At 48.6% G+C, this 25,499-nt stretch overlaps 1 protein-coding gene across 1 annotated transcript in view; it reads left to right on the top strand.

Moving 5' to 3' along the window:
- Positions 1-25,499, top strand: part of CFAP74 (cilia and flagella associated protein 74) — a 54,931-nt gene that overhangs the window by 19,172 nt on the left and 10,260 nt on the right. Inside the window, exons 14-24 of the mRNA XM_041771950.1 lie at positions 847-913; positions 1,331-1,420; positions 8,890-9,054; positions 10,119-10,281; positions 19,468-19,544; positions 20,112-20,234; positions 21,475-21,596; positions 23,071-23,199; positions 23,387-23,474; positions 24,192-24,365; positions 25,066-25,199. Of these exons, the coding sequence (XP_041627884.1) occupies positions 847-913; positions 1,331-1,420; positions 8,890-9,054; positions 10,119-10,281; positions 19,468-19,544; positions 20,112-20,234; positions 21,475-21,596; positions 23,071-23,199; positions 23,387-23,474; positions 24,192-24,365; positions 25,066-25,199 (1,332 nt within the window). The remainder of the gene's footprint in view (positions 1-846; positions 914-1,330; positions 1,421-8,889; positions 9,055-10,118; positions 10,282-19,467; positions 19,545-20,111; positions 20,235-21,474; positions 21,597-23,070; positions 23,200-23,386; positions 23,475-24,191; positions 24,366-25,065; positions 25,200-25,499) is intronic.

Genomic DNA, 25,499 nt, shown 5'->3' with positions numbered 1-25,499 from the left:
GTTCCCTTCTCATATCTGTGATTCTCTGTCTGTTGATAGTTTCAATATTACATCTTTTAAAGTCACCATTCAATCGTTCTCTCAATCGAGGACCTTGGAGTTTGACCCTACTGTCTGCACGTATGTCGTTGGCTTACATGTGTCCTTTCCAACCTGGGATTCCCATCTTCTCACCAGAGGGATTCTGCCCCACTGGGTCTCTATGATGTGGCATCAAAAACCTTCCCTCCCAACCAGAGACATTTTGGATTTGCTTCTGCCTGGTGCTGTGGGGTCATTACCAGCCAGGGGGGAGACAATTATATAAATAATAAATTTTTAGCTCATATCTTTCTAATTCAAGCACCTTTGGTAAAATCCAACCTTCTGAAAATACATCCCACATTAGAAATTCTCTGGGAGCTTCTTTTTCTCACTCAGGATCCAGACCAAGATAGGCTGACTGCCCTCAAATCTCCCTGTTTCACAGAAAATGGGGTTCAGAGGGTCCCAGCTGTGTGCAGGGTCAGTTGAGTCCCCTATCTGGCTCATACCCCTCTCGCTGGTGTTGAAACCCTAGGCCTGTGGTTCCAGGCACATTCATGTCCCCAGGTTAACCATGAGTACTGCTCACGCTGTGGCATCTGCCCTCTCTGGGGACCTGCCTTATTTGCCCATCGAATCCCTTACTCTGCACACATTCAGATGTTACTTGAGTGTCTCCTGGCACCTGGGCACTGGGGCACTGGGCCACAGTGCCCAGCACAGGCAGGAAGGAGTGCAGAGACCCACTCAAGTGTCTGCTTCTGTCCAACTATGCCTTCCCACTGCTCTGATTACATATCCTGTCAATTGTTGTGCCTGCAGCTTTGATCCCCCTGGTCCCATGTCAGCTGGGATGTCCTGCGAAGTACTTGTCACCTTCAAGCCCATGGTGAGTGCCTGTCCCAAAACCAGGTGATGTAAACGGACTTTCCTCCATTGTGAGTGAGTGGTAGATGGAACTGGGTCTCTGCTTCTCCTTGGGCTCTGCAGACATCGATGTGATTGGTGCTGGAGGAGGGAAACTTGGGCCTCAGTGGGGGTCACACAGGCCCCTGTTCTGTTTTCAGACACATTCAGCAATGTTTCTGATGTTAGGAAGAATTACAAGGCTGCCCTGATGGTTTGCGAGCCAGCAGGTGTGATCCGTTGGTGCTCTTGGGTCTAAATGGGGCATGTTCAAGTGTCCTAAGGGGCCGTGGCCAGTGTGGGGCTCCTCCTGCTGCCGCCACACCCAGGTCCAGCCCATGGTTCTGAAGACAAGGCAAAGTTACAAACGTTATGGTGGTTGGGGTGTTTTGTTTTTTAGATAAACAAAGATCTAGAAGGAAACGTCTCATTTCTGGCTCAGACAGGTGGATTTTCTGTTCCACTGAAGTGCTCCACAAAGAAATGCACGGTAAGTCCAGAGACTCCCGAGCCAGTACCTCCAGGGAAGCCTTGGTGGCACCAAGCAGTGCATCCAGGTCTGGGCCTCAGTCCCACACAGCTCGGGTGAGGCTGGAGCAGCGGCCTGGGCAGGTGAGAGCTCAAGTACTGCTCTGAGCAAGTGAGTGTTCATGTGGATGCTGGGAAGCAGGGGCAAGTCCTGCAGCCACCAGGATACCTCAGGGCTAATCTCAGGAGACTCGGTCACCTCGGATGCTCTGTGATGTCCCCTCTATTTCCTTCTGAAACTATAGTCACCATGCTGTGGACACCTCCCCAGGCCTGATGACTGAGATTTGTACCTTTGCACCACCTCCCAAAACCACCTCTGCTGTCTGCACATGAGCTGGGGTTGTGGGTTCCTCACATAAGTTAGGTCGTACAGTGTCTTTCTCTGCCTGGCTTCTCTCACCCAGCAAAGTGCTCTCAACGTTCATCTGAGCTATTCCAAATGGTACGATTTCCTTCTTTTTTTATTCCATAGTACATATACCCCATCTTATTTATCTGTTCATCCACTGGCAGACACTTAAGCTGTCCCCATTGGTTGGTTATTGTAAATAATGTTGCTATGAATATGGGGTTTCAGGTGTCTTTTTGAGTTAGTGGTTTCATTTCCTTGGATATATTGTTGGAGATGAGATTCCTGATCTCAGAGTAGTTCTACTTTTAACTTTTTGAGGAAATTCCAGACTGTTCTCCACAGTGGCTGCACCAGTTTGCACTCCCACCAACAGTGCATGAGGGTTCCCCTTTTCCACATCCTTGCCAACACCTGTCTGTTGATTCTAGCCGTTCCAACAGCTGTGAGGTGACACCTCATTGTAGTTTGACTTGCATTTCCCTGATGACAAACAATGTTGAGTAACTTTCCACACACCTGTTGGCTGTCTACATGTCTCCTTTAGAAGAATGTGTGTTCAGGGTAGTGGAGAAGAGCTGCGTAGTACCCCATGGATCAACCACCTGGGTGCTCCATCCATAAGAACTGCCTTAATTTTAAATTATCTATTTAAAAAAAGAAAAATGTTTGTTTAGGTCCTCTGTCCATTTTTTAAAAAGATTTTATTTTTATTTATTAACAAGAGAAACAGATAGGCAGAGACACATGTAGAGGGAGAAGCAGGCTTCCTGTGGGGAGCTGGATGTGGGACTCAATCCCATGACCCCAGGATCACTCCCTGAGCTGAAGGCAGCGCTCAACCACTGAGCCACCCAGGTTCCCTGCCTATTTTTATTTTATTTTTTTTTAAGATTTATTTATTTATGATAGACATAGAGAGAGAGAGAGAAGCAGAGACACAGGAGGAGGGAGAAGCAGGCTCCATGCTGGGAGCCTGACGTGGGACTCGATCCCGGGACTCCAGGATCGCGCCCTGGGCCAAAGGCAGGTGCTAAACCGCTGAGCCACCCAGGGATCCCCCTTGCCTATTTTTAATCAAACTTTTTTCACCATTGAGTTGTGTGAGTGAGTTCTTTATATATTTTGGATGGCAAATATTTTTCCCATTCTATAGGTTGCCTTTTCATTTTGTTTACCTCTGCTGTGTAGGACTGAGTCTTTTAAAATTCTTTTCTTTTTAAATTTTTATCATTGGAGTGTGGTTGACATACAGTGTTGTATTAGTTGGAGGTGTACAACATCAATTCGACAGTTCTATACATTACTCAGTGCTCGTCATGGTAAATGTAGTCATCACTGATCCTCTTTTTAATTAAGAAAAAATTCAAACATAAGGAAAAGCAGAAAAAATAGCCCACTCAGGATGTGCTGCCTGGTGTGTGCTTTGCTGATCCACTTCCCAGTAAACCAGCAATATCAACACCTCAGCCTTAAAAAACTTCCACATTCATGTAGAATAAAGGAGATTCTCCTTCAGAAACCACCAACCATGGCCCCTCCTGAGTGAATGAGTCAGCACTTACTGCCATGATGCTGGGTAACAAACCACTCCTACATTTAGCAGCTTATCACAGCAGCAAGTATTTTGTCAGGTTGGGCTTGGCCAGGTGGCTCACTTCAGGATACAAGTGAACGAAGCAGTAGCTTCTCATGGATAACAGCCACAGCCCTGGAAAGGAGGGCCACCCACACAACCTCCCTCATCACATCTCCTAACAATGTTGACTAACACAAGTCACATGCAACATGCTCCATCAGTGGAGCAGAGAAAGAAGCCCCCTTTCCAGGACAGCACGGGATGTCAAGACCGAAAGCGGGAATGAACGAGAGGTCACAATAGTCACAATATTCTCCCCTGCAACATCCACATGCCTCCTCCCGGCCTGTTACCTGGTCCACACTCACATGTACCAGCTGCCCCAAACCACCTCCCGTCGCTGTTTGCCAGCTAGGACACCCTCAAGATCGCACACTGTGTTGATTTACCATCTTAGCCAAGTGTAAGTCCACGCTTCAGTAGATTACATGCGTTCATAATGGGCAGGCACCGCCTCCATGCTTTCCAGAACTCTCCTGCCTTCCAGAATGGAAGCTCTGTCCCCAGGCAGCACTTAACTGCAATGGCCCTGGGCGCCTCCTCGCCACCTTCTGTCTGGGGATTTGAATTCTTTAAGTGCCTTGTAAGTGGTATCACGTGGTATTTGTCTTTTGTGATTGTCCTCTGGAGTCATGCTTGTTGCCGCATGTGTCAGAATGTCTGTCCTTGTCAAGCCTGTAGGTGCGGAAGCCGTGCTTCTGTTTGCCACTCCTTGCCTTCCTGAACCTCATTCCCTGCATCACTGTCTTCTTTTGTGTTTAGTTGATTTTTTTTACAGTGAAATATTTAAATTCCTTCCCATTTCCTTTTGTATACATTCTGTCGCTATTTCCTTTGTGGTTACCAAGGGATTCCATTTCACATCCTGACGTTAAAGCACCCTGACTCGGATTTCTCGGATTTCTCGCAGCTGAAGTCCAGTAGCTGATAGAATGTCTGCCCCTTTACGGCTTGGGTATTAATGTCACAGAATTACATCTTTGTGACTGTGTGTCCAAAACCAGGAACTCAAAATATTTCACACGCATTAGTCTCTTTTCATGTAGAAAGCAAAATGTGGATTACAAACCAAAGTGATGATAACATTAGCTTTTAGACTAATACCTGCTTTTTAAAAAAAGCATTAGTCTCTTAAATCATGTGAGAACAAAACCCACAGTTAAAGCCCTGTGACAAGAATACTTGCTTTTATGTTGCCCGTGCGCTCACCTTTACTGAGGCTGTATTTCTCCTGGTGGCTTTGAGTGACTGTCTCCTGAGTCTCCTCCCCGTTTGGCCTCAGAGTGCTCCAGGTGCATTTCCTGCAGGGCCCTTGGCTTTTGCTCATCTAGGAATGTTTTGCTGGAGAGAGGCTTTTGGTTGACAGCTTTTCCCTTTAGGCCCTTTGTATACATCCACCCACTGCCTTCTGGCCTCCAGAGTTTCTGAAATCTGCTGATGACCTTGCCAGGCCTCATGTGCACTGGGTCATCACCTCCCCTTCTTGGTCTCAGTGGTTTGATTGTAATGTGTCCCGACATGGGTCTTTTTGGGTTCATATTACTCAGAGTTCAGAGAGCTGCTTTGATGTCTATATTCATGTCTTTCATCAAACTTGGGAGTTAGGACCATGTTCCTTGTCTTCCGCTGCCAGGACCTCTGTGATGTGGCTTCTAGTACACCAATGGTGGCCCACCAATGGTCCCATAGGCTCTGCTCACTTTCCTTCAGACTCGACACCTGTTGTCATATGTCATATCCGAGTCCCCTGAGTCTTTCTCCCGTCTGCCACTGATGCTGCCAGTAACATGGCAACACCCTGCCACCTTGTCTTGAACCCCAGTGTGGCACCAACTGCCACCTCCCCACCAAGTGTGGCCATCAACTCAAGGTTTGAGCCATGACCATACCTTCTGCCTGAAGCAGCCCCTTCCTGAGGAGGGATGAGTCACGAGAGGCAGCTGTGCTTCCCTGGTTTCAACCCCTTGGCCTCCAGCCCCACAGGGGAGGCTCAGAAGGCCGTTTTCAGTACTGACTTGTTGCTTTCCCTATGTTTTCACTTCTTTACTAGTCTTTAGCATAAGGAGTTTGTAGTTATCACTTCTCATGGTGGCAAGTTAGGTCCTCTCTCTTCCTGTTTCCTCAGGGATTCACGGCTTTTGCGTATTTCACAATCTAAAGACTAAATTGATCTTTTAGTCTCCATTCTTGGTGCTCACATGGCCCAGCCGTGGCCATGGCAGCCCTGGGCCCCCACTTAGGTTTATACACAGCCTATGCGCTATGGCCCCAGGGCAGTGGCATCTCTACTGGTGGCTGCTGAGCCTCACAGAAGCCATGGAGAGCTGATGTGTGCTACAGAACACGTTGCCTCCAGCAACCAATGCTCCAGGGCTCCTGAGCCACCCCCACACGGTGTGGACACCGCCTTCTCAGAGCAGCTCATGGCACAAAGCAGCAGTACTTGCTGGCCCTCAGAAAGAGCAGGTATGTGGTGGAGTCAAGATTCAAACCCCGGACTAGGCCATGGGAGAAGGCTGGGTACCTGGAAGCCCTGCTTCCCCGGAGGCAGGCCTCAGGTTCCTTTCTGGATGGACCTGGAAAGCACTCATCTGCTAGGCTGGCCCATTGCCAAGTGCAGAGAAGGGCCGTCAAATGCCCAGCATAGGTTCCTAGTGTCCTCTGGGCTTCCCTGCAGTTTGATCATCAGATCATCAAGTGGAGCTGCCATGACAAAGGTGCCTAAGACTGTAGCTCAGTTAAGCAAGGACTTGTTTCTGCCTCAGGGGTCAGGGGCTGGGCTGGCATGCTGCCTTGCCACCATCAAAAAATGGCTTCCAAGCATTGTACCTTCCCAGTCAGAGGGAAGGGGGAAGGAAGGTCCCCCGCATGAGCTAGAAGTGATGGTGGCATGCTGACCTCTGGCTATAAGGTAGACTGGGCAGTAGAGCCCATGTTCCACTGAAGCTCGGGCTCTGTCATAAACAGGAGAAGGGAGAACTCCTAGGGGCACACAAGGTGCCCCACAGTGCAGCCCACCAGCCACTGATTTCACCTGTGACCTGTTGCTCCCACATTTAGAACACACCAGCCCCTTTCCAGGGCAGCAACCCAGGCCCACCGAGGCACTGCCTCCAGCTCAGCATGTTTGAGAAGGGCCACCCTCCATCCTGTCCACACGTGGCTTCTGGAAGTGGTAGGTCCACCAGACCTACAGCCAGGAGACAGGTCATCTGCCCACGTACTCCATACACACATGCACACCCACACCTTCACACACAGCCCCACACACCTGTACATGTGTGCACACTCACACACAGCCCCACATGCATGCACACCCATACTCACACATTTACACACAGCCTTACATGTACCACCACCATGCCTCACAGTGCCCCATAACCTTCATCACCTGACTCAGTGTGATTTCCTCACAGTAATGTTTCTGCTCTGCCATCCTCCTGCCAAACTGTGCTCTGTGGGAGGGCCAGAGGGGCGGGAGAGACTCAAACAGCCATGTGGATTATTTGGAATTCTTCTGTAAGGGAGACTTATCTTTTCCTCATTCATTAATTTATAAAAATTATTTATTGATTTCACTCTTCGAATTAGAATCAAATACAACTTTCTGCTGCTGCTCACATTTTTCTTAGAATAAATTCAGTGGCCCTGAGGTCCTCTGACACTCGACTATTACTGTGTTCACAACTTCTGGTTGAGCACACTTCCTTTCTTTCTAATACCAGATAACGTGCCAGGTTCATCTGCGTACCTCCTGCCCCCCATCCTAGAGTAAGTCCTTTCCCTAGATAGCCCAGTTTCTTCTCCTGGAGAGTGATGTTAGTAACCAGTATCTGGGGACACTGGGGTAGGGGGTGCACAGCCAGTTCATCTCCTGACTCTTGGTTTCAGCTCAGGTTGTGACCTCAGGGCAGTAGATCAAGCTCCAAGTCAGACTCCTTGCTCAGTGCAGAGTCTGCTTAAGACTCTTTCTCCCCCTGCCCTAGTCCCCCTGACCCTGCTCACTTGCATACTCTTTCTCTCTCAATAAATAAATACAGGGCAGCCCCGGTGGCTCAGCAGTTTAGTGCCTGCCTTCAGCCCAGGGCATGATCTTGGAGACCCAGGATCGAGTCCCACGTCGGGCTCCCGGCAAGGAGCCTGCTTCTCCCTCTGCCTGTGTCTCTGCCTCTCTCTCTCTCTCTCTCTCTCTCTTTCTGTCTTTCATGAATAAATAAATAAAATCTTTAAAATAATAATAATAAATACATATATATATACATACATACATACAATTAAAAAAAAATAAACGGGTATCTGCACAGAAGATGTGGCCATCGGAGCTGGGATGTTGGCACTTCCAAACCTTCATACGGACACCTCCACCTCTAATCTAGGACCACATGGATCATTCTAGTCTCTTCCCCTTGCTGACCTGTGAGCAGGTCCAACAGGGAGAGCGTGGCTCCCCCAGCCACCACCCGTGCCCTGATCACCCAGCCTGCAGGCTCCATGCTGCCCCAGAATCACTTAGCTCCATACGTATTCCCTACTGTCCCTACTCAGGTTGTCTCTTCAAACCATGACCGAGAGACATGGTTGTGTGACATTTCCCATTCTGTTGAAATTTCCTCAAAGTCCCAAATGATATATTCTTCAATAGACTTTATTATTTAGAGCAGTTTTGGGTTCACATCAAAATTGTGAGGCAGCTGCAGAATTTTCCGGGTGCCCCAGCCTCCACTGTCCCCTCCGCCCCAGGGTCCCAGGGTGCATGGTGGGTAACAGGGCCCTAATTGCTGTGTGTCCTGTGGCTCAGACAAAGCTATAAGGACCTGTCACCACCCCTTCACACAGAATGGTGTCACTGCCCCCCAGCCCCACTGTGTCCACCTGCTCATCGCCCCCACACTGCTGGCAACCTCTTTCCAAAACGCCATACATTCCAGAATGCCACACAGTTGGCATTGCTGTATGTACCTTTTTAACAATGTGCCACTTGAGATTTCTTTGTCTCTTCAGGGCTTGATAGCTCATTTATTTTTAACTAACTGGACTTTTAAAAAATTGAAGCAAAAAAATAAAAATAGAAAAAAAAGAAAAGAAAAGAAAAAAGAAAGAAAAGAAAAGGAAAAAAAGAAAAAAGAAGAAAAGGAAAGAAAAGAAAAGAAAGAAAAGAAAAGAAAAGAAAAGAAAAGAAAAGAAAAGAAAAGAAAAGAAAAAATTGAAGCTTAGGAGCTCCCAAATTGTCGTGATCAATCCACAAACTGAGGATTTCTAGGATGTAGACCATGTTCCTGGGGTCTGCAAAGGCCCCGCCTGGAACCAGATGTAGGACTTGGCCTGGCACCAGAGGAAGGGGCCAGCGCTCCAGGGTACCCTCAGGGCCGTAGGGCAGCAGGTGGGAGAGGAGAGCTTGCCTGGCACACTTACCCTGGCTCCTTCCTGGGTCTCTTGGCAGCTGTCCCTCGACAAGGAGCTCATTGACTTTGGCAGCTATGTGGTGGGGGAGACCACATCCCGGATCATCACACTGACCAACATCGGGGGCTTGGGCACCAGGTTCAAGTTTGTTCGGGCCTCAGAGTCCTATGAGATGGACCTCTCCCAGTCAGTCATGAAAATAGTAAGTATATTGCCTGTCCTGATCATGAGCCGTGGCTGCTCACCCAGGGGAAGGCGTGAGGCCTCCTCGCACCCCACACAGTCCTGTGAGTATAAAACTGACATGACAGGAAAGAATCTGTCAACATAGGGCTGGGTATCATCAGGCAGAGTGGGAGAGACTGGGCTCCGTGAAAGGACACCTAGAGCCACAGTTCCTGGAGTGTGTGGTGGCTGACAGGGTGGTGGCTGAGAGCCACAGGGGACCACCTTTCTCCTGGTGCACCTATGAAGTCCCAGCAGGAGGCTGGCCAAGAGGACACGGCCTGAACACCGCAGGCAAACCCTGCCCGCTCCTGCACCTTTTCCAAAGGTGTGAGGTGAGCAATGGTCTTTTCATGGGAAGGCCATGCAGACATGCTGCTAAGTGATTGAGAACAACCTCAGAGCAACACGGTGTGCCCCTATCTGTGGAAACAACTTCTGTCACACTCAGTGGACACTGGGAGGTCTTTTGGGGGCAAGGATGGGTGAGAGAAACTTCCTGTAAGAAGCACTGAGCTACTTCACAGTTTGGTCTGCTTATTAAGGGCTTTTAGCAAAGGCCTCAGAAGTATCTCCCCCAGAGGGGACAGAGGACCAGTGAGGTGGGGGCAGGGGTGGTAGGGGTGGGGGTGTAAACCCAGAACATGGCCAGGGCAATGGTGGGTGAGGAGAGGGGTGCAGGCTGGGTCAGCCCTAAGGCCTGCAGGCGTCTGAGCTGAAGCCAGGAGAGTGGAACTGGGGCCTGGGGCTCCGATCCCACAGGGGGAATGGGACCAGGCATCCCAAGACAGGAGGGTAGAGCATCAAAGTGGAACAAGGAAGAGCCAGCCTGGGCTAGAGACAAGCGAGGCAGGGTTGGGCCCTGAGCCCCTGGGCCAGCTGCTGCCCTGATCTGCATGCTTGGCTCAGGTGGGAGAGGGAGCCAAGGAGGATGATTGTGGCTAGGCTCTCATGTGGCCCTCCTGGCAACAGAGGTCTGGGCAGTTGAGTGGGAAAGGCAAATGGAAAACTGCTAGTAAAAGTGTTGTGTTCCCTTTTCAGAGCAGTCTGTTCACATATGAAGATAAAGGTTCTTATGAAAAAATCATCATCAGCCCTTCTGAGCAACAGATGGAGGGCAATGAGTCCTCTCCCTTTGACATGCAAAGCCAGAAGGAGTCTGGGAAGCTGGACAACAAGGAGCAGGAAGAAGGGCACCCCACAGGTGAGCTGGACCCAGCGGGGGTGGGGGGCAGACTCCTGGGAGCACCTGGAGCACTTGCTGCCTCCCAGGAGGCTCTGATGAGCCCCAGGTGGTGCCAGAGGGCAGGACTGTGTGGTATTTTTCTAGGACTTCGACTTAATAGGACTTAATAGGACTTAATAAGGAAATAGATACATTCAAACAAATACTGGTTGTGGAGTGGATTGAAATTTGCAGTCACAGTTAAGCTAACAGGGTATTTATAGGAACTCCCAACTTTGGACCACCAGGCTTGGGGGCCCTTGTTGGTACAGTTGAGGAACCCTGCCCTCAGTGGGGCAGCAGCAGGACAAAGGGGGAAGAGAGGGAAGGGAGGACTGGGAAGCTCTACTGACAGGGTCTTGGGGGGCTGGGATGTCTTGGCCCCCTCCCCAGCTTTGCCAATAGAGAGGGCAGTGAGGGCAGTCCACAGAAGAGTCAGGAAACAGGCAGCCCCCCTAGTCCCAAGCCCCAGGCACAGAAGGAAGAGCATTGCCCCAGGCCCGGCCTCACCCTGACATGCCCCCTTCTGCTCCAGCGACTGCTCCTGGGACTGTCCCCGTCCCCTCCTGCCTCCCCGTTCGTTTGGTTTCCCCTTCAACACACATCCAGAAGTGGCAGGCTTTGTCCTGTTTCAGCCACTTACACACAGAAGCCAAGCAGTCAGTCCCATTGCTCAGGCTGCTCTGTGAGCTGTTCTTCCTGTCTCCACCGCTGTGTGGCGTCTGCTTTCACAAACACACCTTGAGTCACAAACCTGCTGCAGCCCAGTCTCATGTGGGGTCTCAGGGTGTGCCAGACACCACACCTCGTGCATTTGCGTATGCAAGGCTCACCTGCCGCATTCTTGCCGTCTCTCCTTTATTGGCTAATGTTAAGTTCTTTTTCAACATGATTGTGCCAATTCAGACTCCCTCCAGCACCCAGCACAGCTGCCAGCAGCCGCTGGACATGGAGGGCATTTCTGTGGAAATGGACAGCTGATTCTAAAATTCATATGGAAACCCAGAGGACCTAAAATATCTAAAACAGTTTTGAGGGATCCCTGGGTGGCTCAGCGGTTTAGCACCTGCCTTCAGCCCAGGGTGTGATCCTGGAGTCCTGAGATCGAGTCCCACATCAGGCTCTCTGCATGGAGCCTGCTTCTCCCTCTGCCTGTGTCTCTGCCTCTCTCTCTCTGCGTGTGTCTCTAATGAATAAACAAAATATTTTTTTAAAAAACAGTTTTGAAAAAGAAGAACAAAGTTGGAAGACGCAGACTACCTGATTTCAAGACTTGCTCTAAAGCTACAGTGACGAGACAGTGTGGTGTTGGCAAAGGGAGAGACACAGACACTCGATGGGGCAGAACAGAGTCCAAAAATAGACCTGCACAAATATGGCCAATCAATCTTCACTAGAGATGCAAATGTAATTCCTTGGAGAACAAAACAGTCTTTTCAACAAATGAGACCTTAGCAATTACATAAACATATGCTAAAAAACTAACCTCCATCCATTCCTCACATTGTACACAAATACTACTCAAGATAAATCATAGACCTAAATGTAAAATCTAAAACCATAAAACTTCTAAAACAAAGCATAGAGGAAAAGTCCATGTCATCATGTGTTGGGCAAAGATTTTTTAGATATGACATTAAAAGTATGATCCATTTTTTAAATATTATAACCTGCTTTGGGATGCAGCAAAAGCAGTTCTAAGAGGGAAATGTAGCACTATGGGTCTACCTCCAGAAGCAAGAAAAGTCTCCTTATACCTAAACGTATACCTAAAGGAGCTAGAAAAAGAAGAACAAACAAAGCCCAAACCCAGGAAAAGGAAAAAAAAAATAAAAGAGCAGAAGCAAATAATATAGAAACTTAACACACACACACACACACAGTAGGACACATCAATGAAATCAGGAGCTAGTTCTTTGAAAAGATCAACAAAATTGAGAAACCTCTAGCCAGACTCATTGAGAGGAGACAGAGACAAAGAGAAAGGATTCAAATAAATAAAATCACTAATGAAAGTGGAGACATAACAACCAACACCACAGAAATTCAAACAATTATAACAATATTATGAAAACCTACATGCCAACAAATTGAACAACCTGGGAGAAATGGATAAATTCCTAAAGCAGGAAAAAATAGAAAATTTGAACAAATTATCAGCAACGAATGGAATCAGTAATCAAAAAACTCCCAACAAACAAAAGTCCAGGACCAGATGGCTTCCCAGGTGATTTCTACCAAACATTAAAAGAAGAGTTACTGCTTATTCTTCTTAAACTATTGTGAAAAAACAGAAAAGGAAGGAAAACTGCCAAATTCATCCCATAAGGCCAGCATTACCCTGATACCAAAACCAGATAGAGACACCACAAAGAAAGGGAACTATAGGCCCATATCCCTGATGAAAGTATATGGAAAAATCCTCAACAAAATATCAGCAAACCGAATCCAACAATGCATTAGAATCACTCACCATGACCAAATGGGATTTATTCCTAGGATGCAAGCGTGGTTCAATATCCACAAATAATCAACATGATATGTCATATCAATATAAGAAAGGATAATAACCATATGATCATTTCAATAGATACAGAAAAAGCATTTGATAAAGTACAACATCCATTCATGATAAATATAAAAAAAAAAAAGCCCTCTGCAAAGTAGGGTCAGAAGGAGTATACTTCAACATGACAAAGGCCTTATGTGAAGAAATCTACAACCAACATCATACTCAGTGATAGAAAACTGAGAGCTATTTCCCTAAGGTCAGGAACAGGACAAGAATGTCTACTCTCACCACTTTTAATCAACTTAGTACTGGAAGTCCTAGCCTCAGCAATAAGATAAGTAAAAGAAATAAAGGGACGTCTGGGTGGCTCAGCAATTGAGCATCTGCCTTTGGCTTAGGGCCTGATCCCAGATTCCCAGGATCGAGTCCCTTATCAGGCTCCTTACATGGAGCCTGCTTCTCCTCCCTCTGCCTGTGTCTCTGCCTCTCTTTCTGTGTCTCTCATAAATAAAATCTTTAAAAAAAAAAAAAAGGAATAAAAAGCATCCAAATTGGTAAGGAAAATGTAAAACTTTCATTATTTGTAAATCACATGATACTACTATATGTAGAAAACCCTAAAGACTCCACCAAAAAACTGCTAGAAGTGATAAATGAATTCAGTAAGATCACAGGATACAAATTCAATGTACAGAAATTTGTTGCATTCCTTTTTTTTTTAATGATTTATTTATTCATGAGAGACAGAGAGAGGCAGAGACACAGGCAGAGGGAGAAGCAGGCTCCCTATGGGGAGCCCAATGTGGGACTTGATCCCAGGACCTGAGGCAAAGGCAGATGCTCAACCACTGAGCCATCCAGGTGCCCCTGTTGCATTCCTAACACTAATAATGAACTAACAAAAAGAAAAATTAAGAAAACAATCCCATTTATAATTGCACCAAAACCAATAAAATATCTAGGAATAAATTTAACCAGAGGTGAAAGACCTATACTCTGAAAACTATACAACACTGATGAAAGAAATTCAGGATGTCACAAAGAAATGGAAAGACATTCCATGCTCATGGATTGGAAGAACAAATATTGTTAAAATGTCTATATTACCCAAGCAATCTACATATTTAATGTAATCCCTATCAAAATACCAACAGCAAAAAACAAACAAAAAATACCGACAGCATTTTTCATAGAGTTAGAACTCAATGCGGCAGAACAGAGTCCAAAAATAGACCTGCATGATCCTGTGATAATCCTAAAATTTAAAAAAAAAAAATCCTAAAATTTGTGTGAAACCGCAAAAGATCCTGAAGTTGGCCAAAGCAATCTTGAAAAAGAAAAACAAAACTGGAAATATCACAATTCCAGATTTCAAGTTATATTATAAAATGTTAGTAATTAAAACAGCAGGATACTGGCACAAAAATAGACACAGAATAGAAAGTCCAAAAACGAACCCACAATTATATGGTCAGTTAATCTTCAACAAAGGGGGAAAGAATATCCAATGGGAAAAAGACTTCAACAAATGGTGCTGGGAAAACTTGACAGCTACATACAAAAGAATGAAACTGGACCACTTTCTTACACCATAAAAATAAACTCAAAATATATTAAGGACCTAAATGTGAGGTGTGAAACCATCAAAATCCTAGAAGAGAGCACAGGCAGTAACCTCTTTGACATCAACCATAACAACATTTTTCTAGATGTGTCTCCTGAGGCAAGGGAAACAAAAGCAAAAATAAACTATTGGGACTACATCAAAATAAAAAGCTTCTGCGCAGCAAAGGAAACAATCAACAAAACTAAAAAAACAATTTCTCCCTATGAAATGGGAGAAAATATTTGTAAATGACATATCTAATAAAGGGCTAGTATCTAAAATATATAAAGAACTGACACTACACCCAAAAGACAAATAATCCAATTTTTAAAATGGGCAGAAGACATGAACAGACATTTCTCTAAAGAAGATATCCAAATGGCCAACAGACACGTGAAAAGATGGTCAGCACCACTCATCATCAGAGAAATGCAGATCAAAACCACAATGAGAGATCCCCTCACATCTGTCAGAATGGCTAAAATCAGCAACACAAGAAACAACAGGTGTTGGTGAGGATGTGGAGAAAGGGGAGCCCTCCTGCACTATTAGTGTGAACGCAAGTTGGTGCAGCCACTCTGGAAAACAGTATGGAGGTTCCTCAAAAAGTTAAAAATAAACTACCCTGTGATCCAGCAATTGCACTACTAGATAGTTACCAAAGAATATGAAAATACTAATTCAAAGGGATACATGCACCCCTATGTTTATAGCAGCATTATCTATAATAGCAAATCATGGAAGCAGCCAAAGCACCCATCAATAGATAGATAAAGACATGGTATATACAATAGAACATTAGTCATAAGATAGAATGAAATCTTGCCATTTGCAATGACATGGATGGACCTAGAGAGTATTGTGCTAAGTGAAATAAGTCAAGGAAAGACATATATCATGATCTCACTCATATGTGAAATTTAAGGAAGGGCATCCCTGGGTGGCTCAGAGGTTTAGCGCCTGCCTTCGGCCCAGGGTGTGATCCTGGAGTCCCATGATCGAGTCCCACATCAGGCTCCCTGCATGGAGCCTGCTTCTCTCTGCCTGTGTCTCTGCCTCTCTCTTTCTATCTCCTGTGTGAATAAATAAATAAATTCTTTTTTCAAATTTTAAGGAAAAAATGAGCAAAGGAAAAAAGAAAGAGGCAAACCAAGAAATAGACTCTTAACTATAGAGAACACACTGAGCATCACCAGAGGTGGGGGTGATGGGTCAAATAAGGGATGGGGCTGAAGGAGCACACTTGTCATGATGAAATAATAATAATAAAAAATTATATCTGGAATTCATCAAAACTAAAAACATCTGCTCTTCTAAAGATAATGCTAAGAGAATAAAAAGGTAAGATATGGCTTGGTAGAAAATACTAGGAAAATACATGTTTGATAAAGAACAGACCCAAAATATGTAAAGAACTTTCAAAACTTGATTAGAAAACAACCTAGTTTAAAAATGGGCAAAAAGGGTACGTGGAGGGTTCAGTTAGTTAAGGATCTGACTCTTGGTTTCAGCTCAAGTCATGATCCAGGGTCATGGGACCAAGCCCCACATCGGGCTCTGTGCTCAGTGTGAGTGTGGAGTCTGCTTGAGAGTCTCTCTCTCAAAAAAAAAAAAAAAAAGAGAGAGAGAGAGAGAGAGTCTCTCTCTCCCTATCTCCCTTCACCCCTCTCCTGAGCTTTCTCTCTCTCAATCTCTCATAAATAAATAAATAAATAAATAAATAAATAAATAAATAAATAAATAAATAACTTTTCAAAAAATAGGCAAGGATGCCTGGGTGGCTCAGCAGTTGAGCATCTGTCTTCAGCTCAGAGCATGATCCTAGAGTCTCAGGATCGGGTCCCAAATCAGGCTCCTTGCAGGAAGCCTGCTTCTCCCTCTGCCTATGTCTCTGCCTCTCTCTCTGTGTATCTCTCATGAATTAAAAAAAAAAAAAAAATGGGCAAAAATCCTAGACATTTTACCAAAGATTTGTTGACAGTATTTCAGCACACGAAAAGATGCTCAGCATCACTAGACGTGAAGGAATTGCAAATTAAAACCACAGTGGAGGGCAGCCTGGGTGGCTCAGCGGTTTAGCACCGCCTATAGCCCAGAGCGTGATCCTGGAGCCCCAGGATCGAGTCCCACGTCAGGCTCCCTGCATGGAGTCTGCTTCTCCCTCTGCCTGTGTCTCTGTCTCTGTCTCTGTCTCTGTCTCTCTCTCTCTCTCTCGATTAAATAAATAAAACTTAAAATTAAAAAAAAAAAACAGCTAACGTTTAAAAAAGAATAAAATAAAATAAAACCACAGTGGAGGGACACCTGAATGGCTCAGTGGTTGAGCGTCTGCCTTTGGCTCGGCACCATTCCAGGAGCCTGGAATCAAATTCCGCATCGAGCTCCCCTCAGGGAACCCACTTCTCCTTCTGCCTATGTCTCTGCCTCTGTGTGTGTGTGTCTCTCATGAATAAATAAATAAAATCTTTTTAAAAATAAAATAAATAAAACCACAGTGCATGTCCACTACACACCTATTAAGACAGCTAGATCAAAACCAAAAAAAAAAGGACAACCTGGGTGGCTCAGTGGTTTAGCACTGCCTTCAGGCCAGGGCGTAATCCTGGAGACCCGGGATCGAGTCCCACATGGGGCTCCCTGCATGGAGCCTGCTTCTCCCTCTGCCTGTGTCTCTGCCTCTCTCCCTCTCTCTCTCTCTTGCTCTCTGTGTCTCTCATAAATAGATAAAATATTTTAAAAAAAGAAAGAAAGATAAAAGAAAAAAAAAAGATAAAGAGCTGGCAACACCAAGCATAGGTGAGAAGTGACTGTAATCCCATCCTCTGCTGCTGGATATGCAGCAACTTTGGAAGAGTTCAGCATTTTTTTACCAAGTAAGCAAACATCAAACAACCCAGAAACCCCACTCCTAGGTATTTACCAAGAGAAATGTAAAACTATAACAGAATGGAAAATTGTACGTGAATGTTTACAGAGGGTTTATGTATAACTGCAGACGGCTGCTGACTAGTGCACAGACATGGTGACACGGCCCTGCCGCGCAAGGGAGTGAGTTAGTGATGCATACCACGACATGCATGAATCAGAAAGGCATCAATGGTTAGGGAAAGGTCAGGCTCAAAAAACCACAAATCATGAATCCATTTATGTGACATTCTGGGAAAGGCAAAATGATATAGATGAGTGGTTCTCAAGAACTGGGGGAGGGATTGGCTACAAAGGGGTATTGGGGGGCTCAGGGGTAATGGAACTGTTCCATATCTCAATCCTGGTGGCAGCTAGACACTATGCATTTGTCAAGGCTATGCTGAAAAGGGTGAATTTTACTGCATGTGAATTATTCCTTCATAAAAGAGGTGGAAATCACTCAATATACATAAGCAGCAAAGCACTGTCATCTTGCATGTTTCAGATACTGGTATTATCAGATGCTGAACAGAAAACAAGCATACTCACTCAATGCATGGAAAACCATCCCGAAGGATGAAATGAAGCTGGTTTGAAAATGAACCAAGTAAAACTTCTAGAAGTGAGAATGTGGTCATTGTAACTGGAACCCCAGTCAGTAGGATGAACCGTAGAGAGACACCACGGAGGAGAGACCCGGGAATGTTCTCACTGCAGATAAAGGGCCAGAGCTGGAAACATGAAAGAATGTACATGCCATGGAGGACAGAGGGAGGAGGTCTCATTGGTCTGCTAGAGGCCAGAAACGTATTTAGCAACATGCTTGCTGAGAATTTTCTAGAATGTCGAAACACATGTAAACTCATATCCTGGAAGTGAGTAAATATCCACTCTATGCTGATAGCACAGAACAGCACTGGATGCATGATTAAAGAAAGCTTTCATTAATGAGCCTGATTCTAGAATTTATGAAAGCTCACCATGTTTTTAGCCAATGGCTCGACACAGTTCCACGCTGGGACACCAAGAGACCCCAAGCACCATCCACACAGAACAAAGAGCTGCCCCTAGAGTCTGCCTGGCTTCAGGTCCAAACTGTACACCTGAAGCAGACAAGGACATACACATCACCATGGGGGCAGTCAGCTGCCCCCCCATCCAGGTGACAGTGTGGCCACTGAGTGGGGTGACAGGTGTGCCAAATGGGAGGAGCCCAGATCAGTCCCAGGCCCCAGAGATAGTGCACACCATCCTGTAGGGTAACAGTCCAGCCTCACGGGGCACATGACACCATGTCAGGTGCAGGGCCCAGGGCAGGCTGCCACAGAGCTCCAGGGCTCCACGTAGTAGCCAGGCCAGGCCGCCCAGGACAGGAGGACTCGGAAGGGTGCCAACATTCACCTCTCCCATAAGTTCTGTCTTCATGAGCAAAGTCCACAGAAAGACCTTCTCAGACCAGAGGAATCAGCCTCTGCTTCCAGGGGCCTTCCTGACACGTGGCCAAGGGATGGGAACACACCAGCTGCACACACGCAGATAAAACTAAATAATAGGGGTTAGGCTGGGACATTTGGGGGGCAATACCATTGTCAACTTCCAGACCTTGGTCCCTCTGCTCCCTGGGCCCGGAAATGCCTCCACCCCCAGGCTGCATGTCAGCCCCTCCCCACTCCCTCTGCAGCAGCCCTCCTCTCTGCTGGGCCTCCCTGTTTCTCCTCTGAATAGGAGACCCCTGTGAGCCCACTCCCCAATCCCCTGACCCCCAAAGGGCCAGCTTGCTCTGTTTTCTCCAGCCCTGACCTTCAGGCCACGGCACCCCACTGGCCATGCACAGCCAGCTCCCCTCACCTACCTGACCTCCCCTAGCTAGGGCCTTGCAGCTCTGGCCACCTTGCCCACCCCCAGCCTCCAGCACCAGAGGCCATGGTGCCCACTGTCTTTGTCTCCTGAGAAGCCCCGCTCTGCCCCTCCTGTGTCACTAGGTCTTTCCTCTTTGCAGAGCAGCACCAGAGAGAGGGAGCTGGCTGGGAGCTGGTGGTCCTGGAGATAGAGGGGCTAGATCCCCCTGGCACCCCAGCTCACCCCTGGGCCCCACGGGCTACCTGGCCAGACCTCTCATCTGGACGCCCTTCTTTTCCAGAATCAGAGGGAGTGACCATGACCACTGTCATGACCATACCCCCCAGTGAGGAACAAATGGAGATCTCGCTGGGAGAGGTGAGCAAGGCCTACTGCTTCCCAGCCCACCTTCCTCCAGCCATGCGTCCCTGACCTGCTACCCCTCCTCCAGGTTGCCCTTCCACTGGGCCAGACCTAGTTCATCTGAACGCACAGCCTTCAGGCAGCTTGCGCTATCAACTGGCCTGTGGCCACCCCCATCCCAAGTTGAATCCAGGCCAGCAGCAGGGACAGCGTCCTGGATACAAGGCACTGGGTCGCCCTCCGAGAAAACATGGTCAGGGCCTCCCTGGCTGGAGCATGGTGTGTGTGTGTGGATGCATGTGTCAGTGTGTGCACATGTGTGTGCATGTGTATGTGTGTGTGCATGCACATACACAAGGGCCCTAAGTCATCAAGAGAGCAAGTACACACACTGGGAGCATCCCAAGAAGGGTTAAGCTGTGATGCTGGGCAGTGAGCAATGAACCCTCGAAGGGCAGGGCCAGGCCACCCAGGGACACTCACACTCATGGTGACCAGCACCTCATGCTGGTGAAGACAGGGGGAGGTGCCCTGATAGAAATGTGAAGCCTGACTGGGTCTGTGGTATTTCTTCCCTCTCAGGTGACAGAGGGTGAGATTGGCCCCTTCAGCTCCATCAAGGTACCAGTCATCTTCACACCAGTCACCCCAGGAGCCATCCACAGCATGTTCAAGGTCGTGTTTAAGAATCAGCAGTGCCCAACTGTGAGTGCCCCACTGCCACTTCCTGCCTTCCTCACTGCAGCCCAGGCTGTCCCTGGGCCGCGGGATCCCTGCCCTCTGTGCTCCCCCCACCACAGCCCTGTGAGGCAGCTGCCTGTGCTATCCACGCCTAGACAGCCAGTTGGTAGCACAGATGGTTAGCACCATAGCCAACACACACACACGAACATGCCTTTGCATGCACATCTGTGCCCACACGGGGCCCTTGCTCTTAATTACTGGAAATGCCTCTCCAAATTTCCAAATACTTAAAGTTTTTACTCATTACTTTTTATCATGTATTTATTAACTTACTTATAGGTTTATTAAATTTTGCTCCGAGAACATGATCTGCAAACTCTGGTTCTTTTAAATTTGTTGAAATGTCTATTGTGACCAAAGGCAAAACTGAGTTTATCGATGTAATGTGTGCACGTATGTGTAAAGGCTGCATACAAATTCCTGAACTGAATGATTCACATTATTCACGGCCTCCCCATGCCATTCCCTAGCACTCAGCCTGCAGTCTTCTGGTCTCTGCCCCAGGGACCCTGTGGCCTGGGGTCTGCTGGCTGGACCGTCCTATGTGTCACATGTCCTGCAAGTCCTGGGCTCCATGGCCCCCGTCCCAGGCCAGGGGTCCTGGAGGAAGGCCCATGGAATCCTCAGCTCACCACTGTAACACCAGGATGGTGCCTCCCCTGCTAGGCCCCTGCCTGGCCCAAGAGGGGCTGTTGGCATCAGCTGTCCCTTCAGGACACCCACACACCCCCAAACCTCCTGAGACCCAGACTCAGGGTTTGGCTAGGAAGAGCCAGTGGCCATGGAAGGGAGAGAAGTAGTTCCCTCTCTCCCTGGTCCTCCCGAGACCTCTGAGCCTCCATTCTGTATTTGCTGGGAAAGTTTTATAAAGTGTACATCTCTCTGTGAGACGTGTTATTCTGTAATGAAAGCGGTTTTTTAAACAGCTAAAGATGTGGATAATCATGAAGCTGTGTGATGGGTACATGACAATCCATTGTGCTGTTCTTTTTATGTTTGAACATTTTGATAATAGAAAGGATTGTTTAAACTGTATGATATGAAAACTGTCTCAGACCCCAAAACATGGCTGGTTTGATCAGTGACCTTCCAATACTGGTATGAGTTACAAACATCCTGCAGCTGGGTGGTGTTAGTGCTCACCGTCATTGCCCACTTTGCCAACAGAAGTGTGTTGCTGACTTTTCACCTTCAAACTCAGTTGTATTTCAGAGTCATGGGCATTGCTATGGACGTGCCTGTCTGGGTACCAAAACCCAACGTAGATCTGAAGATATGCATGTATGACCGGCTATACCAGGACTCTGTCCTTGTGCATACACGGTGAGCCTGGGTCCTACGCTGCCACTCAGCTGAGGACCTGAGGAGTTGACTCTCAGGGTCACAGCCTACGAGGGGTGACAGGGCCAGAGTCAGGCACAGAGGGAATTAGATGGGCACACGGAGGTGGGGCCTCTAGACCCCAGGAAGGGCCAGGAAAGGGATGCTCCCCGAGCCTCAGTAGGAAGCAGCCCCACCTGCAGCTACACATTAGCTCAGTGGGATCCATCTCTGGTTCTGACCTCTTTACTCTAGGAGAGTAAGTCTGGGTGGCTCCAGCAACAAGGGGATGCTCACCCCTCCACACCCAGGTACTTGGTGCATCATAAACACAGACAGGAAAACAAGGAGTGAGGCCATGTGGACAAACCCCTGAGGAAAGAAGCGCGTTCTATCTGTGGGGTTTTGCAAAGACATCCAGGCTCCAGAGTAGTCACTCCTAAAAACTTAGTCACTCCTAAAAACTTTTTACTAAAGTACAACTTAGGTGGAGACAAGTAGGCAAATGCCATGGTTCGTGCTGTGGGGGGGGATGCTTGCTCCCCACAGGCCTGGTGCTGGCATCTGCTGATGCAGGGAGGGTGGGGAGGGGGCAGGGGCTTCGCGGGCCCTGCTGCCAGTGCAGAAGTGGTTCACAGATGTGCGGGGCCTGCAGACTTCCTCTGTGACCATGCTGGTGGAGGGGCTTGCCTGTCTCAGTGCCAGGATCACACACATCAGGGGACTCGAGAGGGGCCCCCCTGAACTTGTGTGTGGAACTAGTGCTAGCCGGCCTCTGCCAGTCAGTTTATATCAGGACGGTAGTGCAGCTACCTTCGGGGGGGGGGGGTGCTGAGGGGGGCAGGCCTGGGCCTATGAGGTAGGTGAAGACCCCAGCTGCACACTCAGGGTGTGTGTACATGTATGTGTGTGCGTGAGCTTGCAAGGGCATGTGTTTGTGACACAGTCGGCCAGGTCACTTGGCTTTGTGGAGACTCTAATGCAGGCAAGGGAGTGGGGGAGCTTCCTGGTGGAAATAGGGAAGGTTCCAGCTGAACCCAGATGGAAGGAGGTGGGGGTTCGGGGCTTGGGTGCAGGGAGCAAGAGGCACCCTAGTCTCCTGTGATTGGTGGGGCCCACGCTACCTCCTTTGACAGCTCTGGACTTGGAGGTGGGGACAAAGCCAAGGCGAGGTGCCCCAGGCCTATGGGGCCCAGCCCCTCCCCAGCCCAGCCCCCACACTCCTCCAGGCCCCCACACTTTGCACAGTCTGCCCAGAAAACACTCAGGTTTCTGAGAACCAATGGGGCCATATTTCCATGGCAGAGTTTCTGTTTGTAGGAACCCCTCATGAGGAAGGCTGCCCCTCGGCCCCTGAGCAAGCAGGGTGGTGAACCTTCACTGGCACTTGGCCTGGTGCGAGCGCCAGGGGTGTGCAGGAGCAGACGTGGGAACAGATCCACAGCGTTGCTGTCTGATGTCCCCCGGCATCCTGCAGGTCAAAAGCGGCCCTGCGTCTGAAGTTTGAAGTGTGCAAGGAACTGCGGGAGCATGTGGAGCTCCTGCCGGAGACAGGCTACATCCAGGCCCAGTCCTCCTATGCCGTGCAGCTCAAGTTCCTGCCAAGGTGCGTGCCTGGGGGCTGCAGGGCAGGGAGGCTGCAGGCAGCACCTCTCCTGCCTCTCGCATGTCCTACTTTGCCTACCACTTGTACCTCCTGTGTGACCCCAAAGCACCACTCACAGGTCAGTTTTATTGTCATCCTCCAAGTATAAAGAAGAAAAGTACTTTTGAGTGTGTCCTGTCTCTTTCAGACACTCCCTCCCAGAAGATGCAGGGAAGTATTTCGACAAGGAAAGCAGAGTCCTGGAGGCCCCGATGACAATACGGGTGGCTGACCAGGTCTGCGTGGGACACTTCCTGGGAACGTGGGGCACTCTTGGGGACCTGAGCACCACCCCCCAGAAGGCAGGGCCCTGGTGGGTCCCGGCGGCCTGACCCCAGCATCCCCTACACAGTGGGAATGAAGGCAGGGTGTTTGTGGATCAAGGACAGATCCTGGAGAGCTGGGCAGGGCTAGGGGGCGTCCCCCTGGCTCCAGAACCCACTTGTGCCCACGTGCCCACTCACAGTGTGTGCACACCTGTGCGCCTGCACTCACACACCCCCATGCCTCGCCTAACCGGGGTTACTCCCCTCTTCGTTGGCACCTGCCTTCCTATCCTCCCAAGTCAGCAACTACAGGAAGGTGGCCTTTTCCTTTTTTTTTTTTTTTTTAAGATTTTATTTATTTATTCATGAGAGAGAGAGAGAGAGAGAGGCAGAGACACAGGCAGACGGAGAAGCAGGCTCCATGCAGGGAGCCCCCCCACCCCCCACCCCCACCCCCCTCACCCCCCCCACCCCCCGTGGGACTCTATCCTGGGTCTCCAGGATCACACCCTGGGCTGAAGGTGGCGCTAAACTGCTGAGCCACCCGGGCTGCCCAAGATGGCCTTTTCCAAAAAAGTCCTGTGTCTGGCCACCAGGTCGAAGCAATGCTTCTGCCTTTCTTGTGAGTGGAGACATTTGCGAAATGGACAGCAAGTAACCAGGTTGCCCTCACCCTGTGCACTTCAGATCAAGCCAGTGGGGTTTACCTTGCATGCTGTGGTCACCACCTCAGACCTGCAGCTCAGCCCCTCAGCAGTGGACTTTGGTTACTGTACCATCTATGAGGCCATCAGGACACAAGTCAGCCTCTACAACCACTCCCTCCTGCCCCAGGACTTTGGGTTCGTCGGGCTCCCCAAGGTACCTCGCTTGGTCAGGGAAGGTCACAGGGTGTGGGGACAGAGTCAGGAAGCTCTGGGGGTGGGCCAGGGCGGTGCTGCCCCAGGGTCTGGATGCCCAGCACCAGGAGGCCTCAGCCCTCCCCAGCCCTCATGCCCTCCTATCCCCTCATCATCCCCACCATCCATATCCCCAGCCTTTGTCTCCCCCTCTCTGGCCTGCCCCAGTAGGACTCAAGACTCCTTTCCCTCCCTTCCTGCCTGGCCTTGCAGGATAGCCAAGATGGGACTCAGACCAGGCTGCCCTCAATTCTCCCTGGGCCGCTCCACCGCCAACCCTGCCATCCACTTACATACATGCAGACACGTTACAAACGCACCAACATAATGCACACACTCACATGCAGGTGCTCATATATGTGCCAACACTCACAAAGACACACCATACATAGACACATAAACAAATCACACACACATGATTGCACACATACAGACGTGCTCACTGCTGGCACTCACATACACACAAGCACGCACACATACATGCAGATACTCATGTACACCCACTCGTACACACAGACACCCACACACTCACATTCGCACACACACTCACATGCCCTCATACCCACTCACACACACTGCCACACACATGTCCATGCAGCTCCCAGATAAGCCCCAGAAGATCACTGTTTTCACTTTGGTATTAATGGTTTTCCATTTGCTAGTTTGTGGACATCCAACCCAACGATGGGTTTGGGACAATCCTACCGCTAGAAACACTGCAACTTGACGTGATCTTCCAACCCACCAAGGCCAAGGAGTACAGCTTCGAGCTCGTCTGCAAGTCAGAGATTAACCGGTAAGCCTGGCAGGCAAGGGGCGTGGAGGGAGGGGGGCAGCTGGCTTGGGGGTGGCAGTGTGCACATGTGGATGTCTATGGGTTGTGCATGTGTGGGCATGTGTGTGTGAGCATGTGATTACGCATGTGTGAACATGTACATGTGGTGTGCAGAGGATCTGGACATGAGCCCCAGTTGCTCTGATCACACTATGTGACAGGGACAGTCCCAATTCTATCCTGACAGATGGGACAGAGGAGGTGGTAGATAGAAAAGTCAAACAGGATGCAGAGGGGGTGGTCTGGGATAAGGGGCCGGTT

This window comes from Vulpes lagopus, chromosome 10, assembly GCF_018345385.1.
Source record: "Vulpes lagopus strain Blue_001 chromosome 10, ASM1834538v1, whole genome shotgun sequence".
In the NCBI taxonomy this organism is placed as follows: Eukaryota; Metazoa; Chordata; class Mammalia; order Carnivora; family Canidae; genus Vulpes; species Vulpes lagopus.
Note: the sequence above shows the minus strand (reverse complement) of the source record. Positions and strands in the feature narration are given on the sequence as shown.